At 46.9% G+C, this 21884-nt stretch overlaps 1 protein-coding gene across 1 annotated transcript in view; it reads left to right on the top strand.

Annotated features, from left to right (window-relative positions):
• The window catches only part of BNC1 (basonuclin zinc finger protein 1), a 30019-nt gene extending 11849 nt beyond the window's left edge, over nt 1-18170 (top strand). The window contains exons 5-8 of the mRNA XM_062206675.1: nt 5266-5365; nt 6358-6593; nt 9273-11134; nt 17486-18170. Of these exons, the coding sequence (XP_062062659.1) occupies nt 5266-5365; nt 6358-6593; nt 9273-11134; nt 17486-18170 (2883 nt within the window). The remainder of the gene's footprint in view (nt 1-5265; nt 5366-6357; nt 6594-9272; nt 11135-17485) is intronic.
• The last annotated feature ends 3714 nt before the right edge of the window (nt 18171-21884 follow it).

The following is a 21884-nucleotide window of genomic DNA, read 5'->3' as shown; positions in this document are numbered from 1 at the left end:
AGCCATCTTTGTCTGTCTCTGGCTAAAGTAGATTTTATTTTCTGAATGAATGAAATATGAGATAACTTCTGTAGTTCCAACATTATGCTTTTAAAGAGTAAATGTCAACTTGAGGGATACAATTCAAAATAAGAACTTCTCTCCCTTAAAAAAAAAAAAATGTTCTTGTACTCCTGCCTCAGAATCAGCCCTTAAGGCATTCAGATCTGGCTGGAGAGCCCATGAGAGTATTTTAGGCATGGAAAGCCAAGACACTCTGGCAAAAAAAACCAAACAGACCTAAATGAAAGATCTCTGCGAGTGAGATCCCAGTGGAAAGAATGGACCATCAAAAGAAGGAGGTACCTTTCTCTGAAGGGAGGAGAGAACTTCCACTTTGACTATGACCTTGTCTAAATAAGATCGGAGTTGGCGAACTCAAAAGGCTTCCATAGCCTTGGCAACTCATAACAAGAGCCTAGGGTGATTACTGACGCTATAAACAAGAGTGTCAATTGTTAAGTCAACAACAGTAGTCACTGTGCACTTACTCCTCATGAAGGATCTCTGTCCTTAATGTGTTGTACAATGTGAATTAATGCTATAACTAGTACTCAAACAGTATTTTACACTTTGTGCTTCTGTGTGGGTGCAAACTGTTGAAATCTTTACTTAATATATACTAAATTGATCTTCTGTATATAAAGATAATTGAAAATGAATCTTGATGTGAATGGAATGGGAGAGGGAGCGGGAGATGGGAGGGTTGCGGGTGGGAGGGAAGTTATGGGGGGGGGGAGCCACTGTAATCCAAAAGCTATACTTTGGAAATTTATATTTGTTAAATAAAAGTTAATCAATCAATCAAATGTTCTTTAAAACAGTCATAGTTTTAGAATCCCGACTGTGAAGTATTTCAGAGGTTTACTACTGGGTATACTGGTAGGTATTCAAAATAGGTGATTGGTTTATCTGTGAACTGATGTTCAGAGGATCCTAGCCAACATATGTTAGACAGCGTAACGACAGCTGCTCTACAAACTAAGGGTGCCTTTTAAAGCTTTTGTTTTGACAGAGTGTGTAAAGTAAATCAAACCCACTCACTTTTATCCTGTAACTTCCATTCAAGGCAACTATATAATTATGTAGGTAAGGTATAGATGTATATGTTCCTGCCTGTAATACATTTGTATACCTATATACAAATGGAAACTGTGTAACCAAAAAATAAAACAATTTCTAGCATTGGGATGGTGTTTCTCAGTCTTTCTTCTTCCCTCCCCATGCTTAAGGAGATATTTTTTTTCCTAATTGTTGTTTACCAAATAGCATCACACCATATGCTGTAGATTTGTTTATGTATATATACTTGTGCTTTATACAGGAAGTGAGCAATCTATGTTTACCCCTTCCCCAGTAACTTTCACTCCTTTGGAGACAATATCACCCCTCATAAGGATACACGCGTTATTCTGGTAAAACAGTGTTGGGATCACGCAGCACATCACGTGACTTTACCAAGAGCCAGATCCGCTCTCCTGTGTTTCCTGTTTTTCGCAGCCTGTCACTGTGTCTGCACACCTTGGTGAACAGCCCTCTCCCTTTGTCTGAAACCGCCTAGGTGCAGCTCTGTTCAGGTTTATCCTAAAGCGAAAGACATCCCAGAAGACAGTGGAATCATAGAAGTTTAACTTGTATGTAAGCAGGGTCACTAATTTTTAACCAACATTTTTATTAAAATACAACACACAGCCATCACTATTGTGCAATTGTAGAATACTTTCATCACCTCAGAAAGAAACCCTGGTCAAAACAGAAACTCTGTGCTTCAAAGGACATCATTAAGAAAGTGAGGATGTGGGGCTGGCACTGTGGTGTAGTGGGTTAGCTGACGCCTGCAGTGCCGCTGTTCTCTATATGGGTGCCTTTCAAGTCTTAGCTGTTCTGCTTCTGATCCAGCTCCCTGCTAATGCACCTGGGGAAGTAGCAGAAGATGGCCCAAGTGCTTGGGTCCCTTCCACCCATGTTGGAGACCTGGATGAAGCCCTTGGCTTCTAGCTTCAGCCTGGCCCAGCCCCAGCCCTTGCAGCCACTTGGGGAGTGAACCAGCAGATGGAAGACCCCCCACTCCCCTTCCATCCCTCTCTCTATCTCTCTAACTCTAACTCGGCCTTTCAAAAATAAATAAATAAATCTTTTTTTTAAAAAAAAAAAGTGAAACTGGAATCTAAGGATGGGAGAAAATATTTGCAAATCATATATCTGATAATGGACTTGTGCCAGACTATATAAAGAATTCTTACAACTTAATACTAAAAAGGCAAACAACCCAATTAACAAAGAGGCAAAAGATCTGTGTAGATACATCTCCAGAGAAGATATATAAATGGCCAATACGCACATGAAAAGATGCTGAACACCATGAGCCATCAGGGAAGTACGAGGCGAAACCACAGTGAGATACTACTTCACACCCATTAGGATGGCTATAATAAAAAAAAAACAAAAAACGGACAATAACCGTTATTGGCAAGGATGTGGAAAAGTTGGAGCCTTTGTGCATTGCCAGTGGGAATATACAGTGATGCAGCTGCTCCAGTTTAACAGTTCCTTGAGTTAAACATAGAATTACTGTATGACCTGGGGCCGACACTGTGGCGCAGCGGGTTAAAGCCCTGGCCTGAAGCGCCGGCATCCCACATGGGCACCGATTCTAGTCCTGGCTGCTCCTCTTCCAATTCAGCTCTCTGCTATGGCCTGGAAAGGCAGCAGAAGATGGCCCAGGTCCTTGGGCCCCTGTACCCACGTGGGAGACCCAGAAGAAGCTCCTGGCTCCTGGCTTTGGATCAGCGCAGCTCTGGCCGTTGTGGCCATCTGGGGAGTGAACCAGCAGATGGAGGACCTCTCTCTCTGTCTCTACCTCTCTCTCTGTAACTCTTTCAAATAAATTAATTAAATCTTAAAAAAAAAAAAAAAAAGAATTTCTGTATGACCCAACAGTGCTGCTCATAGATTAAATCCAACAGAAATGAAGATACATGTCTACTATAAACTTGTATAGGAGGGTCTTTGAGGGGATAATGAGAATGTTCTAAAATTAGATTGTGACTAATGGTTGCACACTTCAGTGAAGATACTAAAAATTTATTAAAAGATTTTTTTTGTTGTTTAAAAGGCAGGGTTTGAGGGAGAGACAGAGACATCTTTCATCCACTGGTTCACTCCCCAAATGACTGCACCAGCAGGGGCTTGTTCAGGCTAAAGCCAGCAGCCCAGAACTCCAGTTAAGTCTCCCACACAGGTTGCAGAGGTCAAAGCATTTGGGCCATCTTCCACTGCTTTCCCAGATGCATTAGCAGGGAGCTGGATCAGAAATGGAGCAGCCAGGACTTTAACCTGCATCATATGCGGTGGTTTAACCCACTGTGCCAGAACGTCAGCTTCACTAAAAAGAATTTAATTGGCTACTTGAATTGGGTGGATTCTGTGATACATAAATTACATCACAATAAAGCTGTGTTTTTAAGAAAAGACGGAAAGAAGAAAAAAACATGAGCCCTTCCCATTAGCAGTCACATTTCTTCTGTGTCTTGCTTCCACGGCCTCTGAGAACTGCTGATCTTTTTGCCTATATGGACTGACCTTTTCTTGACATTGCATGTTAAATGGAACCCTGTAGCATGTGACTTTTTATACTTAGCTCCCTTCACTTAACATAATGTTTCCACGTTGTGGCATTATCGGTATTTCATTCCTTTTTATTAACAAATAATATTCCACTCTATGGCTGTACCACAGGTTTACCACATTCTGCTATGGCGGATGTCAGGGTTGTTTCCACTTCTGAGCTCCCGTGGATAATGCTGCTCGGAACAATTTTGTGGACATGTTTTCAGTGCTCTGTGTATGTATCTGGAGTGAATTTCTGGGTCATACAGCAACTTGATATTTGGCTTTTTGAAGAACAGCCAAACTGTTTTCCAAAGTGGTGGTACCATTTTAGAATCTCACTAGCTGCATATTCTAGTGCCCTGTTTGGTGTGGGCTACACTAAAATAAGAGGGTTCTTCAAAAAAGTGGAGAATAGAATTAAATTAATTTTTATGCAAATAAATTTCAAAATCCATGTTTTTTCATAATATGCATTTTCAGGAACTTTTTGAAGACCTCTTCCTATGCATGGATTTCATTTTTTTGTGCCAAAATACTTATGTTTTAATTCCAGTTTTCCACAAACTTTTTGAAGTACTTATATATAGTTGAAACAGAAAACAGATGGACATGCCCAACAAAGCTCTAGATGTTAAGAACAAAGCATCACATAGTTTGTTTGTTTGTTTGTTTGTTTGTTTGACAGGCAGAGTGGACAGTGAGAGAGACAGGGAGAAAGGTCTTCCTTTTTGCCGTTGGTTCACCCTCCAATGGCCGCTGCGGTCAGCGCGCTGCGGCCGGTGCACTGCTGATCCGAAGCCAGGAGCCAGGTGCTTCTCCTGGTCTCCCATGCGGGTGCAGGGCCCAAGGACGTGGGCCATCCTCCACTGCACTCCTGGGCCATAGCAGAGGCCTGGAAGAGGGGCAACTGGGACAGAATCTAGTGCCTTGACCGGGACTAGAACCCAGTGTGCCAGCGCCGCAGGCGGAAGATTAGCCTGTTGAGCTGCGGCGCCGGCCCATCACACGGATTTTTAAACATGAGTTCTTCAAAAAAAGAGACTTGAAGAAAATTATCAACTATTAAAGAACATGCAGCTGGGGCATTAATGCAGGACTTGTCCAGCGGATGTGTGAGTCCGACAGCCACACAGCCCAGTGAGTAAAGGCAGGGAATCATCTTTGCACTCTCAGCCATTACATTTACCAAGCCTAGAGTTTCAGTCTCTACTGTATTACCCTGGGTGTGAGGAGGATAACAAATTCTAGACGTGAATTATACTCAGTTCAGGTTACGAGATGGCCTCCGTACACCTTTCAAGGTTGCAGCTCTGATCAATATAGAGACGCGGTAAACACGTGCCACTTGGCCTTTTCTGTACCCTTAGTAATGGAGCAAGAGGGAGTATCTAACCTGTAATCTTTTCCAGTAAAACATCCTGCTGTGTGTAGCCCATTCTCATGCCTACTGTCTGGGTAGGATGTCCACATGCTGCACACCTCTGGGCCTGGCTCTGGGTAGGCATTCATTGCTCAATGAACACTGCCAGATGGAGGAATATGCTTTGTTTGTCAGTGCAACGTATGTTCCACACATCACTCACGTGTCTCGCGTACCTGTGCTCTTTTTTGCAGGCTATCGGCTGTACTCTGAACTGTAGTTGCCAAAGTTTCAAACCTGGGAAAATAAACCACCGTCAGTGTGAGCAGTGCAGGCATGGATGGGTGGCCCATGGTAATTTTATTTTCCTACCTCTAAACACCTTACTCAGGAACTGATTTCATATCTAAGACTGTCAGCTAACGAGACTTCTGTATGTTATTTCTTTGGATCTTAACCTGTAGGATAAGTGTCCTACAGAAGGACTCCCTTCTGAAGGTGTAAAAACTGGTGCTTCGACACTATCGTTCCACAATGATGGAAATGTTCCATGCTATCCAGTACAGTGGCCTCTAGCCAAGGGTTGCCAGATAAAATAGAGAATGCTCAGCTAAATTCAAATCTCAGATAAACTGTGAATAGTGTTTGGCCTACTTATGTCCCAATGAATATTTGAGGTATAAGTATATCCCACTCATTTTTTATCTAAAATTTATATTCAGATTGAACTGGGGGGGTCCTGTGTATATATTTCCCAAATCTGACAATCCTACACTAGCCACCCATGGATTCTGGGTAATTGAAGTGTGGCTAGTGTGACTGAAAAGTTGAGTTTCTAATTCTATTTAATAACTTCTTCTATGCAAATTTAAGTCACCATATGTGGCTGGTGCCTGTTGCATTGGCAGCTGGAATGGTTTAATTTGTCAGTCCCCACAGTCAGAACACAAAAGCCAAGGACTCAAACCCAGATCTGCCTGATTCCCAGGTCCAGGCTCTTCACCCCCAGACTCTGCTTTCTGATTGCTCATCCCCTTGATATGCAGCTGCCACTTCTGTTTCCACCCCTTTTCCTTGCTCCTTCCCTGTTTCTGAATGTTTGACTCCTAGGGATGCCACAGGAAAAGGAGAAAAGTCTCAGGCCCATCCAGTTATGATTTAGAAGTTCCCATGAGTAACATGAAGCCTGATAGTGTTTAGGGCCCTTCGACACCTCTGTATTTATGATCCATCCCTCACCCCGTAGAACCGAAAACTGAGCATTACCTCTGATGTGCTTTCTGAATGATGTTTCTCTTAAAATTAGAACTTTTCAAAAATGATATTTCTCCCAATTGATTTTTCAGCCCTGAGTAAGCTGAGGATCCCTCCCGTGTATCCAACAAGCCAGGTGGAGATTGTTCAGTCCAATGTAGTGTTTGATATTAGCAGCCTCATGCTGTATGGGACCCAGGCCATTCCAGTTCGCCTGAAAATCTTGCTGGACCGTCTCTTCAGCGTGTTGAAGCAGGATGAGGTTCTCCAGATCCTGCATGCCTTGGACTGGACCCTTCAGGATTACATCCGCGGATACGTGCTGCAGGTACACAGGAACCGTGGACCCTATTCTGCCTTTTGTCTCCTAAAATCTGTGCCTATCTGACCGGTGTCACTCGGCTGCTTGAAGGTCACTGGTGGCCATCCTTCCCTTTAATGTTTTTTTTTTTTTCTAGTAACCTAAGCCCCTGCCTCGTGTTCTCGTGGGAGTCCAGAGCTTTCCCCCAAAATATCCATTGAAACTTCACAGTGTGGGAGCATTCCATGTGAGGGGTCTTCTGTTAGGCAAAAATCCATACGTGAATTTCAAAAACAGTTTTGTACCAGAATAAGCTAATGTTTTCATTCCATTCCCCGTGACCTTTTTGATGTGCCCTTGGATTCTGTGATGTGGGCTTTACAAAGCTACTTCTTCTACAGGAAGCCATTTGTCCCATCTTCAGTGCTGCCTCCATTTCTTTTATTGTCCCCAGTCTACCTCCTGACACAAGACACTGTCTATATCAGGCTGTACTGAGAGTTTGGAGGTGAGAAAGGGAACTTAGGTTACAGACCCACACTTCCTGTTCTTTAAAGCTCTCCGCCATCCCATGCTGGACTTCCTTCCTGGTCTCCATTTCTTGAACTATTCCTGTGTTCATGTACTTGCTCCTCTCCCCGCTGTTCTCTTTGGGCAACCTCCTCTGCTCGCCCTTGTTCTGTGGTCTTCATCTCTTCTGTCTTTATTTTGCAGTCATTTACCTCTTCCCAGGTCATGATATGGCCACAGGCCTCATGTTTCATAGCCAGAGAAGCCATCAAGGTGGGTTTTTTTTTAATTTTTTTTTTAATTTTTTTTGACAGGCAGAGTGGACAGAGAGAGAGAGAGAGAGAGAGAGACAGAGAGAAAGGTCTTCCTTTTTGCCGTTGGTTCACCCTCCAATGGCCACTGTGGCCGGCACGCTGCGGCCGGCGCATCGCGCTGATCCAAAGCCAGGAGCCAGGTGCTTCTCCTGGTCTCCCATGTGGGCGCAGGGCCCAAGCACTTGGGCCATCCTCCACTGCCCTCCCGGGCCACAGCAGAGAGCTGGCCTGGAAGAGGGGCAACCGGGACAGAATCCAGCACCCCGACCAGGACTAGAACCCGGTGTGCTGGCGCCGCAGGCGGAGGATTAGCCTATTGAGCCGTGGTGCTGGCATCCGCATAGGAGACCAGGAGGAAGCACCTGGCTCCTGGCTTCGGAGCAGCCATTTAGGGGGTGAACCAATGGAAGGAAGACCTTTCTCTCTGTCTCTCTCTCTTTCTCACTGTCTAACTCTGCCTGTCAAAGAAAAATAAAAAAGTCATTGGCTAGTATGTGGCAGACCCATCATTTGAACTCACTTCCGTGCAACTATGGAGCCTGGATTCTTCCCCTGGAATCACATTTGTTCACCTCTGTGCAGGACCCCCAGCCAGCTAGAGGCAGCCATTTATGGAGAGTAGCATTATGATCTTACATAATGACACAGATCAATATTTAATGATCCTAATAATCTTGCTTTCTAGTGTTAGGATTAAAAATATGGAATCAATTACCTTGAACCTCTAGTGCATGAAAAATTGATGATGTTACATCCCTCATCATCTTCAAAACTCTTACATGCACTGTGAAAAATCTCAGTAGGCCATCAAATACACGTTCTGTGATAAAATATTTATTGTAGTTTTGGGAAAAGTTAGGCCTTGCTAGAGTTTGAAAGATCTCCAACACTCCAGTGTAATTACAGCTCTGCTCTGTGAGCACGGGCAATAGATCAATACAGGTTCATTTGTTTTCTGATGTTAGTTGCTTGAGAAGATCATTAACCTCACAGTAAATGAATGCTTGATCCATATCTAGGCCTGACTGCTCCATCTATACTCTTTAGATAGAGATGATACTATTGTTCAAATGAGACACACTTTAAGTTTAGTGGGGGAAATTATTATGCCTAACGCAGATAACCAGTTCATTTGAAATAAGATGAAAATAATCACCCAATTTCCCTAGCTTTAGTGTGAGTCATATAATTTTCCTTCTCTCTTCTAAACCATCTGTATAACGACTGCCTACATGTAGGCAGTTTATGTTTCACCCAGAGATTCTGGCCTGACAGAGTGGAGCAAGCAGGACTGAACTCCCTAAGACCTGTTCTCATCCAGGAGGGGTCGAGGGGACACCTTTTGTAAAAAATATTTATTTATTTGAGAGAGTTACAAAGAGGCGGGGGGCGGGGGGAGGGTCTCCCATCTGCTGGTTCATTCTACAAATGACTGCAAAGACTGGAGCTGCACTGATCCAAAGCCAGGAGCCAGAAGATTCTTTCAGGTCTCCCATGTGGGTGCAGGGGCCCAAGCACTTGAGCCATCTTCTACTGTTTTTCCAGGCCATAGCAGAGAGCTGGATCGGAAGTGGAGAAGCTGGGACTCGAACCAGCACCCATATGGGATGCCAGCACTGCAGGTGTTGGCTTTACTCTCTATGCCACACTGCCGGCCCGGCATCTTCTCTGATATACTCAGAGCTGAACCCTAGAGTCTGGTGATGGTCCTAACCAAATGGCTACTTTGCTAGAGAAAAAAATTAAGGAGTGATAAATTGATCTCATGCTTTGTTGATATACAGAGAGCAGATCACGTGTATTTCATAGGCACAGTTCTCATAAGTTAACCATAGTTCGCTCCCTCCCCTTCTCAGACATTTAAATTCTCGTTTGGCTTTAGGACGCATCCGGAAAGGTGTTGGATCACTGGAGCATCATGACCAGTGAGGAGGAGGTGGCCACCCTGCAGCAGTTCCTTCGCTTTGGAGAGACCAAGTCCATAGTGGAGCTCATGGCGATTCAGGAGAAAGAGGAGCAATCGGTTGTCATGCCGCCCGCCACCGCCGATCTCAGGGCTTTCATCGAGAGCTGCGGCCACAGGAGCTCCAGCCTCCCCCCTGCTGTGGACAGGGGAAACCCCAGCAGTATGCACCCCTTTGAGAGCCTCATAAACAACATGACCTTCATGCTGCCTTTCCAGTTCTTCAACCCTCTGCCTCCTGCCCTGATAGGGTCGCTGCCTGAACAGTATATGCTGGAGCAGGCTCCGGACCAAAGCCAGGACCCCAAACAGGAAATCCACGGGCCATTTGCCAACAGCAGCTTCTTGACTTCCAGCTCCACACCATTTCAGATCGAAAAGGAACAGTGCTTAAACTGTCCGGATGATGTTGCCAAAAAGGAAGACTGTGCCCATTTAAGTGACTCCAGCTCCTACAGCCTCGTCGCTAAGCTTGAGAGGACACAGCTGTCCCCTGAAGCCAAAGTGAAGCCCGAGAGGAACAGCCTGGGCACAAAGAAGGGCCGGGTGTTCTGCACGGCGTGCGAGAAGACCTTCTATGACAAAGGCACCCTCAAGATCCACTACAACGCCGTTCACCTGAAGATCAAGCACAAGTGCACCATCGAAGGCTGCAACATGGTGTTCAGCTCCCTGAGGAGCCGGAACCGCCACAGCGCCAACCCCAACCCTCGCCTGCACATGCCGATGAACAGAAATAACCGGGACAAGGATCTCAGGAACAGCCTGAGCCTGGCCAGCTCTGAGAACTACCAGCACCCAGCTTTCACCGTGGGAGCTCCAGACTGCAGGCCCCTCCCCGGCTACATTGGTTCAGGGGAGGATTCCAAAGGCCAGCCGCCAGCCTTCCCAAGCATTGGGCAAAACGGCGTGCTCTTTCCCAACCTTAAGACTGTCCAGCCAGTCCTGCCTTTCTACCGCAGCCCGGCCACTCCCGCTGAGCTGGCCAACACGCCTGGGATGCTGCCTTCTCTCCCTCTGCTGTCCTCTTCAATCCCACAGCAGCTGGTTTCTAGCGAAATGTCATTCGATGCTCTTCCCAAGAAAAAATCCCGGAAGTCCAGCATGCCTATCAAAATAGAGAAGGAAGCTGTGGAAATAGCTAACGAGAAGAGGAGCAACCTTAGCTCAGATGAAGACGTGCCCCTGCAGGTGGTCAGCGAAGATGAGCCAGAGGCCTGCAGTCCTCAGTCGGACAGGGCCCCTGAGGAGCAGCCAACGCAGGCAGGAAGATTAGGGAAACCGTTCCCTGAAGGGGAGAGGCCCTGCCATCTCGAATCCATGATGGAGTGCAGTGGAGCCATCAGCCGAACCCCCGAGCAGGCCACACACACCTCGGAGAGGGAGAGTGAGGAGAAGCTAGCGCTGACCATGTTGCCGAGGGAGGTCAAGGACGGCGGCCGTGAGCACCACTTCGCAGCTGGGGTGGAGCCCCGGGTTCCTTTTCCTGACTACGTGGAACTTCAGCAGCACTTGCTAGCCGGAGGCCTCTTCAGCGCTCTGTCCAGCAGGGGCCTGCCTTTCCCTTGTCTTGAAGATTCCAAAGAACTGGAACACTTGGGTCAGCACGCGTTAGCAAGGCAAAAGGAAGAGAATCGCTTCCAGTGTGACATCTGCAAGAAGACCTTCAAAAACGCATGCAGTGTGAAAATGCACCACAAGAACATGCACTCCAAGGAGACGCACGCGTGCACGGTGGAGGGCTGTAAGGCCACCTTCCCTTCCCGCAGGAGCAGAGACCGGTAAGGCGTCTGCTGGCAGTCGTTCCTCGCTCAGTCGCTCTTACATTCCAACCCCCCTCAGAATCCCCCGGAGGGTGGTTGGAACACAGGCCTCTGGGCCCCACCCCTAGAATTTCTGCTTCAGCAGATCTGGGAGAAGACCCAGGGGCTTGCATCTATGACAAGGTCCCCTGTGATAATGATGTTGCTGCCCTGGGTTGAAAAAGGCTGTTTGGTGGATTTTCATATTTCCACATTCATAGATTTTCAATTCCAAAAACATAAACTCATTTGACTGCAAAACCTGACCTGAAATGATGGGAGGCTATTTGTATTTTTTTTTAAGATTTTATTTATTTAAGAGACAGAGAAACAGAGAGAAAGGTCTTCCATCCACTGGTTCACTCCCGAAATGGCCACAATGGCTGGAACTGAGCTGATCTGAAACCATGCAGGTGCAGGGGCCCAAGGACTTGGGCCATCTTCCACTGCTTTCCCAGGCCATAGCAGAGAGCTGTAGGGAAGTGGAGCAGCCAGGATGCAGACCGGCACCCGTATGGAATGCTGGTGTCGCAGGCAGAGGCTTAGCCTACTACGCCACAGAGCTGGCCCCGTTTTTGTTTATTTTTTTTTAATCTCCCTTTTATATAGGTCCATTATTCAGCTCAGAATATTAATAGATTTGTTATAGGAACATTAACGTGATATTTCAGCGTATGGGTCATTCTGCCTTTTTGAAGTGTGAGAAATCCTGAATTCAGCAACACATCTGGCCCTGAGGGGGTGGAATAACAAACTGTGAACTAGGCCTCAGGTTGGCAGCTGGGGTGGAAGATAGCTCAGAGAGGAGGAAGGAGGGGATGTTGTAAATTATCACCGCAGTTTCCCAAAACTTGTCTGATTTCCATTTCATAATAGTCCTTGGAAGGAAGAATTTCCTCTGCTTCCTAGCTGCATTTGAAAGGAAAAATAACTACCTGATTGAAGATTTTTTCCAAAATATTAAGATATTGAAGAATAGAGTCAACTGGCAGGTTGTTTCAGGGGCTGTGAGGTACAACTGAAAGGTGCTGAGTTTCCATCTCCCTCCCGCCTTCCCTCCCCCTCTCCCCCCCTCCCCCCCCCCACACACACAAGTCAATCTTTACAGAGAGCCCACCTGCAGAACATGTCTCTTCACTCTGGGGACTGCACTGGCCTTGCCATTGGCTTGTGCTTTCCTTCAAGAACTGGAGTCACTGGGCACTTCAGGTCACCCTCCTCCCCAGCTATGAAAGTCTAGACAGCACGCATAGCAAAAGATGACCCCAGAAGGCTTAAGGAAAGAGCCAGCCGTCTGATGGCTGTCGAGTGGGCCACAGAACAGCAAGACGCTGCATTCGATGGAGCAAGCTTGACTCGCAGCCGCTCAACACCACCACTACCTGAATCCAAACTGTAATGCCTCGCTTGTTATGAGGGTGAAAATGTACAGACTCCCACACACATTCCTGGGGAGGGCTCATAAGAACACTCTCATTGTCTTTAGCAGAGAGATAGAGCACAGGAGAAATTAAAACTCCTGTTTCTGTTGCTAGGATGTTAAACCAAATCACTGGGGTACCCTAATTAGTGAGCCAGCCCTCCTGTTTGTTCATGAATAAGCTGTTGTTACGAACAAGAGGGAGTCCTATCAGATTATCCTTGACAGTTAGGATACTGTTCTAGCCCACAGTAACTGCTCAATTAGGAGGCATGTACAAGATACTCTTTCATTGGATATTTATTTAATCATCTAATATTTTCTAATGTTCTGACTCATTTGTAGATACTGTAGCTCCCTACCACTACCACAACAGGAAACGGTCTTTCATGCTGAATTACAGCTACAAATTCCAGTAGTCTACAGCTTGGAATGCATGTGCCTAGATCTGATAAGAATGATGCCATTTTAAGGACAGGCACTTAGCCTAGAAGGAAGACCCCAGTTAGGACCCCTGTATCCCATGTCAAAGTACTGGGGTTCGATCTCATTTCTGGCTCTGCCTCCAGCTTCCTGCTAAATGCAGACATGGAAGGCAGCAGTGATGGGTCAGGTGTTTGGGTTCTTGATACCCCGTGTGGGAGAACTGGATTGAGTGAGTTCACAGCTCCTGGCTCTTGGCTGTTGCCGACATTTGAGGAATGAAAGAGGAGGTAGGAGCACTCACTGTTTTGCTTGTCCTCTCTCTCTCTGTCTTCCCCGTCCTCTCTTCTCTCTTTCACTCTACATCTCAAATAAAAATTGTAAAAGAACAAAATGACACCATTTAGAATAGGATTTTGGAGACAGGCCCAGGCCCACCACCATTTCTCTGATCCAAGGTTAAAGTGTGTTGCTGTAAGGGCAACTCATATCCACTCCACTGCCACCACCAGCAGAAGTTACAGGGCCCATCATGCACGTGTTGGGATTGTACCCACAAATATTTAAAGGGACTTTCTGTGTGAGGTGCTGGGGACACAGTGCCTACCCACAAAAGCCTCCAGTGTAGTAGGGGAGATGGACCAGGAAACAGAAGCCTGTGGCTCAGCGCACAGACCTTTGGGGCAGAGCTGTCGTTGAGAAGAGCTGGTTTGCAGGAGCATAATTCTCTGATTGTGCCCAGAAAAAAAACATGTAAGGGGATAGAAGAGAGGAGTCGAAGAGTAAATTTTATGCATTTTATGAAATATAGGGGAGGTGTAGACTGCTCTGGGCAGATGGGATGCAGACTCCTTGAGAAGTTAGGGATGGCTTCCTGGAAGAAGGGTGGAGATCTAAAGTTCTCAAATCTGTGGTCTCACAGCCAACCCCTTTACAAACATTAAGGACTCTGAAGAGCTTTTCTCTGTTTGGGTTATAGCTATCAATATTTTCCATATTAGAAATTTAAAAACTAATGAAATATTGTATCACTTAATAACAATAAAGGTATTATAATCTAATTAAACATTTTTGTGAGCAATACTCCATTTGCCAGAGTAAAAATTTAGTGGGATGAGAACACTTTTGCAAAGCTCTGTGAAGTCTGGCTTAGCATAAACCAGCCAGGCTGTCCTGTCTGCTTCTGCCTTCAGTCTATTGCAGTGTCACACCCGGCAGCCTCTAGAAAACTCCACTGTACACTCATGAGGGAATGAAAGTGAAAAAACAAATAATATCTTAGTGTCATGAAGTTCTGTTTGGAAACCCCCTAAAACTATCCCAGGGACTGCTGGGAACACTCAGACCACACTTTGAGAACTGCGAGTCTCAACTAATCAAAATTGTAAGAAGCCAAGGGAGAGGGGTCTGAGGGGGTGGTAGAGGTCAAAGGGAAGAAGTAGAAAGACATGAGCAGTGGGCACAGGATTAGCAAAACCCTGGGAGCAGAAAGCCCAGTGCGGAGTTTTAGGGGACATAGTACCACAGGAAATAGCATAACTAGTAAATATCTAACCCCCGTCAGCTTGAGAGGAGGTAGAGGAGCCCACAAGTTAGCTCTTGGTATCCATGGAACACTCTGGAGTTGGCCAGGAGGCCTAGCGATTTCCTTTGTTGCAGTGCAAGGCTCCAGGAACTTTGTTTGTCTGACTTTTTTTTTTTAACTACCTCTGTGTACTGGAACTTGTATGTCAATCTTGTGTCTGGTTTTCTGCTGACACATACCAGCCCCTTCAGCCCAGAACACTGACATAATCACAGGGCAGAGTTGTAGTTGAGAGGAGCTTCTTGCAAAGTGGGACCGTAATTCTGATTATGTCAAAAAAAAATGTAAGGAGATAAAAGAAATTGAGCAGTAAATTTTATACATTTTAAAAAATACTATTAACCCTCCCGTAAACACATGTCTTTGGAGATTTGGAAGATAAAATCCAGTTCTTAGTTTGGTAAGGTTATCTTTCCCAACTTGACCCTGGGCATACATTCTGATCCATATTGAGGAAGGTATTGTCTCTGCTTGGGAATACTATCCTGTCAACTTTAAGATTGTACTCCTTGATAAGGGGTGGTTTTGCCTGTCAGAGGTTAGCAGGGAATCTCCAAGCAAGAACAACATTGATTTACAAGTTACATCAAAATGATAACACGTAAGGAAAAGGCGCGTTTTATAATGGTTGTTCATTATCTGCCCTTCAGGAGTAATCACTGGGTAGGTGATTGGCGCTGTGCTGACACTGCTGCACTTGCAGAACTTCTGTCTGGCATATAGTGAAACGCTGCCAATATGTTCTAAACTACACACACACCTATCCACGCGCAGAATTTCCTACACCTGTAAAGTGTGTGTGAATGCTCTAGACAACATGATCCAATAGAAATACAATTCAAGCCACATAGAAAAAGAATGTTTAAAGATTGGTTAATTGATCGATTAAAAGAGTGGCAGAGAAAGAGAAAGCTTCCATTCAGTAGTTCACTCCCCAACTGGCCACGACAGCCAGAGCTGGGCCGGACTGAAGCAAGGAGCCTGAACTCCCTCTGAATCTCCCATGTGGATAGCAGGGGCCCAAGTCTTTGGTCCGCCTTCCACTGCCTTCCCAGGCGCATTAGCAGGGAGCTGGATCAGAAGCAGAGTAGCTAGGATGCAAACCAACACCCCTATATGGGATACAGGTGTTACACGAGATGGCTTAACCTACTGATCACAATGCCCACCCCCAGAAATTTTTAATGTTCTAATAGCCACAATAAAAAAGTAAAACAGGGCCGGCGCCGTGGCTCAACAGGCTAATCCTCCGCCTTGCGGCGCCGGCACACCGGGTTCTAGTCCCGATCGGGGCACCGATCCTGTCCCGGTTGCCCCTCTTCCAGGCCAGCTCTCTGCTGTGGCCCGGGAGTGCAGTGGAGGATGGCCCAAGTGTTTGGGCTCTGCACCCCATGGGAGACCAGGATAAGCACCTGGCTCCTGCCATCGGAACAGCGCGGTGCGCCGGCCGCAGCGCGCTACCGCGGCGGCCATTAGAGGGTGAACCAACGGCAAAAGGAAGACCTTTCTCTCTGTCTCTCTCTCTCTCTCACTGTCCACTCTGCCTGTCAAAAATAAAATAAAAAAAAAAAGTAAAACAGGTGAAATAAGCTTTAGTAACATATAATTCAATATATCCAAAAGAATATTTCCATCTATGAACCCAGCTGTATTTCAGATGCTCCATAGCCTTGTACTGCTAGTGAGTATCATATTGGAGAATGCAGCTCTAGAAAATATTTCCTAGTTTCATTAAAACAAAGTCCTCTGGGGGGCCAGCACTGTGGCATAGTGGGCTAAGCCTCCACCTGCAGTGCTGGCATCCCATGGGGGTGCCAGTTCATGTCCCAGCTGCTCCTCTTCAGATCTGGTTCTCTGCATATGGCCTGGAAAAGCAGCAGAGGATGGCCCAAGTGCTTGGGCCCCTGCACCCATGTGGGAGACCTGGAAGAAGCTCCTGGCTTCAGATGGGCCCAGTTCCAGCCATTGCCACCATTTGGGGAGTGACCCAGCGGATGGAAGACCCTTCTCTCTGTTTCTCCCTCTCTGTCTGTTACTCTGCCTCTTAAAAAAAAAAAAAAAAAGTCCTTTGGTAGCTCCTGGTCCCAGTGTCCCAGTTAAACTGGCCTGGTTGAAGTAGTCTCGCCATTCCCAGTAGGTGAGGTACAGGAAGTTCCATGTCTATCGGATTGTGGAACTAGAGTAGAACTATATATTCCCAGTGTCCAGATTGTTCATTTCCCAGTGAATGCTAAGTTCACACAAGTGATGAACAGCAGCACTGCATCTTACAGTGGCCTGACCCCACACCATCACTTCTCCCAGGCCGTAGGTTTCTTTTTTTTTCTTTTTTTTTTTTTTAAAGGCAGAGTGGACAGTGAGAGAGACAGAGACAAAGGTCTTCCTTTGCCGTTGGTTCACCCTCCAATGGCCGCTGCGGCCGGCGCGCTGCAGCCGGTGCACCACGCTGATCTGAAGCCAGGAACCAGGTGCTTATCCTGGTCTCCCATGGGGTGCAGGGCCCAAGTACTTGGGCCATCCTCCACTGCCTTCCCGGGCCACAGCAGAGAGCTGGCCTGGAAGAGGGGCAACCAGGACAGAATCCGGCGCCCCGACCGGGACTAGAACCCGGTGTGCCGGCGCCGCAAGGCAGAGGATTAGCCTGTTGAGCCACAGCGTCGGCCCGAGCTATGTTTCTTTAGGTCTTCATATTCCAAGTGCGGCTTTATTGATGCAATAGATGTGACTTCTAGTTAAGTTTACGAGGTCAGTCCCTGTGGGCGCCTGTGGGCGGAGGATTAGCTTAGTGAGCCGCGGCGCCAACCCCGTCGGTTTCTGATACCTACCAATTCTCTCTACTCAGAATGGTGACCATCTAAAGCAACAGCCAGATCCCTTTCTAACGCTCTTTTCACTCTCACAGACACAGTTCAAACCTAAGCCTCCACCAGAAAGTCCTGGACCAGGAAGCAATGGAGAGCCCTGAAGACCACTTTCGAACAGCGTACCTTCTGAAAGACGTGGCCAAGGAGGCCTATCAGGATGTGGCTTTCGCACAGCAAGCCTCCCAGACGTCCGTCATCTTCAAGGGAACAAGTCGAATGGGCAGTCTGGTTTATCCAATAACCCAAGTCCACAGTGCCAACCTGGAGAGCTACAGCGCCGGCCCCCTGAGTGAGGGCACCATCCTGGATCTGAGCACTACCTCGAGCATGAAGTCAGAGAGCAGCAGCCACTCCTCTTGGGACTCTGAAGGGGCGAGTGAGGAAGGCACCGCGCTTATGGAAGACAGCGACGGGAACTGTGAAGGGTCCGGCCTTGTCCCCGGCGAAGATGAGTACCCCATCTGTGTCCTGATGGACAGTGCCGACCAGAGCCTCGCCAGCCTGCCTTCCGGCCTGCCCATCACCTGTCACCTCTGCCAAAAGACGTACAGTAACAAAGGGACCTTTAGGGCCCACTACAAAACCGTGCACCTCCGCCAGCTGCACAAATGCAAAGTGCCGGGCTGCAACACCATGTTCTCATCCGTTCGCAGTCGGAACAGGCACAGCCAGAACCCCAACCTGCACAAAAGCCTGGCCTCGCCGCCAAGTCCCCTCCAGTAAGAAGGCAGACCAAGATGGCTCAGAGAGGCATCGGCCGTAATTCAGGAAAAGTGTAGTCCAAAGAAACATTTCTGACTGTTTAATACCGTTTGGGACAAGCCAGGCAAAAAGGACTTGACTTGACTTTCCAGTTTTCTGCAGCAGGACGAGCAAAGGACAAGCCCTGCGGGAAGCTGACGTTGGGGCAGCCCTCCCCGTTAGATTGTTTCTCAGCCAGAGAGGTTTGTCACTGACATGAGGAAAACTCGCAGAGACGCGGTTTTTCCCGATCTGTTTACACGTTCCCCGAGAGCACTCCAGGTCTGCAGATCAACAGTGGGGGCCCAGGCCCCGGGAGCAGCTTCTAGTGTGGCTCGCAGTGTTAGAGGTCAAGGAAGTGTTCGAGAGAAGGCGACTGCAAACAAGCAAAGAGCCCATTTTCAGTTTCTTCTTCCGATGAGTATGCAATCCAGACTGGAATTTGGGAAGATGACTCTGAGACCATCCCTCCCTCCATTGTTACCGTGGCCTCGGCCCCTGCCCCCCATAGGCCTCATGTGGTGTTCCAGGGAGTTCTGGGAGGAAGAGATGGGCCTCCAACACGTTCCTTATTAATCTTAGATTGATCTGTAACATGCATTCAAGCTAGGGGAAAGTACTTCATGCACTTAAAAATAGTGGTATTCAGTTTAATTTAAAGTGACTTTGAAAATATTTAATTTGTGTTTGTTATGTGAGTATCTGTGTGAGTGCAGACATGTCAGTGTCACCTCCGGATCTCTGTTTAGAAACAGAATAGGTGACCACTCAAACTTCAGAAACACTGCCCGTTTGCTCTAGGTGCACTTCAGAGTCATTCCATCTGGATCCTCGGTGAATGAGTGGGGGCACGATCCTGCCAGGGCCGCTTGTGCAGTCCGCCGGAGCGTGTGTTTGGACAATGTGGTTCTGGTGGTGGCTCTGTGGCGTCGGCATCACTGGACCCCTTAGCCTCGGTTCTTTTATAAACGTGTAAGATTAGGATGAACTTCGGAATTTACTCGGTAGGAAAACAAGTAGGACATTATCGCCATACTGTATGTCTCAATATTTAACTTATTCTGAAATATAGTCCACACCACTGTACACATTTTCCATTGTAGAAATTCGGAAGCTTAATCAGCCCCGTGGAATCAGATTGTCTCCTGGACTTCAGCATTCACAGTCTTCTAAAAGCCTGTGTAGGTAAAAAGTTGATTTTCTGTTCATCTTTTAAACTCCATGGTTGATTTAAGTAATAAAATAAATTCCTAAAATTGAGGATTATAAAAGATATTACTCCTCTGGCCTGAGGTGAAAAAAGCCAAAACTGTTACTGATTATTTCAGCGGTTTTTGTTTTTCGTTTTTTTGTTTTTTTAAATAAATGTGACAACTCAAAACTTGTCTCTCCTTAAAATGAGATGTATCTTTCAACTGTTTTGTTACCCAGCTGTTTAATAATACAGTTTCTCCAGAGTGGAAAAATTTGTATACAAATGTTTTCTATGATTTAATAAAAATATATGGCACATCTTTTGTTTAAAAACGCAAACGTTTGTGAGGACATTTTTATCATGACCACCTTTTGTGTGTGTGATTGTGTACGCCCAGAGACACCCAGGGAATCGGCAGAGCTGAAAGCCCAGGGCCGGTGGGTGGCCGAGGAATGGTAGTGGTAACTCCTGCCGTGTGGACATGGGAACTGCACAGTCACCAGTTTGAAAAGGAACGGAGCTGTTACTTCACGGAGAGGAGGAGCTAAGGACTCCTTGATTCAAGGAAAATACAAAGTCAGGTGATTTTTTTACAAATACAGTGCTATCAGAGATATGTCTTAGAACCAACGCTCCAAATAGAATGCAATAAAAGAGGGAAGCCTCTTGCAAAATAGGCAAAGGCTTCTTTTTCTTTTAGAAAACTTAATTTTTGTAACTTTTAATGCCCTCACACTTTTCGCTCTTTCCAGTATGTGTAGATGGGAAAGCATGCTCCCATCCCCCCACCCAGTGCTGCCCTGGCTTCTTAGTCCACCTGGAGGAAAGAAAGCATCGCCAGCCAGCGTCTGCCGTTCCCCACCCGCTCCACTCCGTCTCTCTCCTCTAACAGCCTAACTGGGCTCTTGTTTATTCCTACATCCTTCCGCAGCCAAAGTGGGCCCTCTAAGGTGGACATCAGGTCATGTGGCCCAGCTCAAAACCCTGCACAATTAGTATAAAATCCAAAGGCCACAGGCCAGTGTGTATGACACTGTTACCCCATGAGCACCTGTTCGAGACCAAGCTACTCCACCTTCAATGCAGCTTCCTGTTGTGCCCAGGAAAGCATCAGAAGATGGCCCATGTGCTTGGGCCCCTGCTACCCACATGGGAGCTCCTGGCTTCTGTGTGGCCCAGCACTAGACATTGTGGCCATTTGGGGAGTGGACCAGCAGATACAAGATCTCTCCCTCAAACTCTGCCATGTTTTTTAAAATTTCAGGTTCTCCCAAGGCCTACAAAGCCCTACAAGATCTTCCCACCCGTGCCAGTTCTACACCCTCTTCCAGAGCCGCCTCTGATTTCGTCCGTTGTCAGCCTCCTCTTCCTTTCTCCGTAGGAGCGCTTCCAAAATTCCACGTCGTGTTCTCAGTGGCAGACCTCACTTCCTACTCTCAGATACTAGAGTTTGGAACCCTTCAGCTTCTCCCTCCATTCCCAGAGCCCCTTATCTGTGTGAATTCATACCCATCCTCGTGTGGTCTCCACCGTGTGCCTGGTGGGCAGTCACACTGAGCTACAAACCTGTGAGAAGGTGACCAGGATCCACAACCACCCATCTTGCTGTAACACTCAGACCCCTCCTGGTCTCCTTGAGCTCAACCCCTTTCACAGGAAGGTGAGCTATAGCCTTTGATTGCATCCCCCTGTGCCTATAGGTAGCTAAGTTAGTCTGGGGTCTCCGTTAACCAGACACCAACAGGACTAAATTTTTTATTATAAGAAACATTTTAGGAGTGGGTGTTTAGCCAGCTGTTTAAAAAAAAAAAAAAAAAAAAAAAAAAAACCCTGCATCCCACATGAGAGTACTTGCGTTCAGTTCCTAGACCTGATTCTAGCTTCTTGCCAATGCATACCTGGGAGATAGCAGTGATGGCTCAAGTAATTGGGTTCTTAACACCCACATGAGAGACCCGGATTGTATTCCCAGCACCCAACTTTGGCACCTGCCCAGGCCCGACCATCGTAGGTGTTTGGGGGGGGGGGGGGGGTTGACCCAATGGATGGGAGTGTTCTCTGTCTCCCTCTCCTTGTCCCAAACAAATGAAAGGTTTAGGGGTGAGTGCAGCAGTTAAGTCACCACCGAGGACAGCCACGCCCCATAACAGTTCGTGACCACTGTCCTGCTTCAGGCTAAGGCATCAAGTGACAGCTCTAGTAGTTGGATTCCAGCCACCAACGTGGGAGGCCCAGGTTAGGTCCCAGGCTCCTGGCTTCAGCCTGGCCCAGCTCTGGCTGCTGCAGGCATTTGGGTACCTGTCTCTGTTTTTCTGCCCTTCAACTAAAATGGAAAAAAAAAAAAAAACATTAACAATAGGGATCTTTTGTTTTAGAAAAAGAGTCCATTGCAGTGAAATAGAATGGGAGCTAGGAAACATGGAGTGGCACATGCACAGGGCAGTTCTGATCCCCAGTGAAGGGGGGAGAAGTGAGGTTGAGAATACGCAAGACCAACACAC

The sequence above is a fragment of the Lepus europaeus genome, chromosome 11 (assembly GCF_033115175.1).
Source record: "Lepus europaeus isolate LE1 chromosome 11, mLepTim1.pri, whole genome shotgun sequence".
Taxonomy (NCBI): domain Eukaryota; kingdom Metazoa; phylum Chordata; class Mammalia; order Lagomorpha; family Leporidae; genus Lepus; species Lepus europaeus.
Note: the sequence above shows the minus strand (reverse complement) of the source record. Positions and strands in the feature narration are given on the sequence as shown.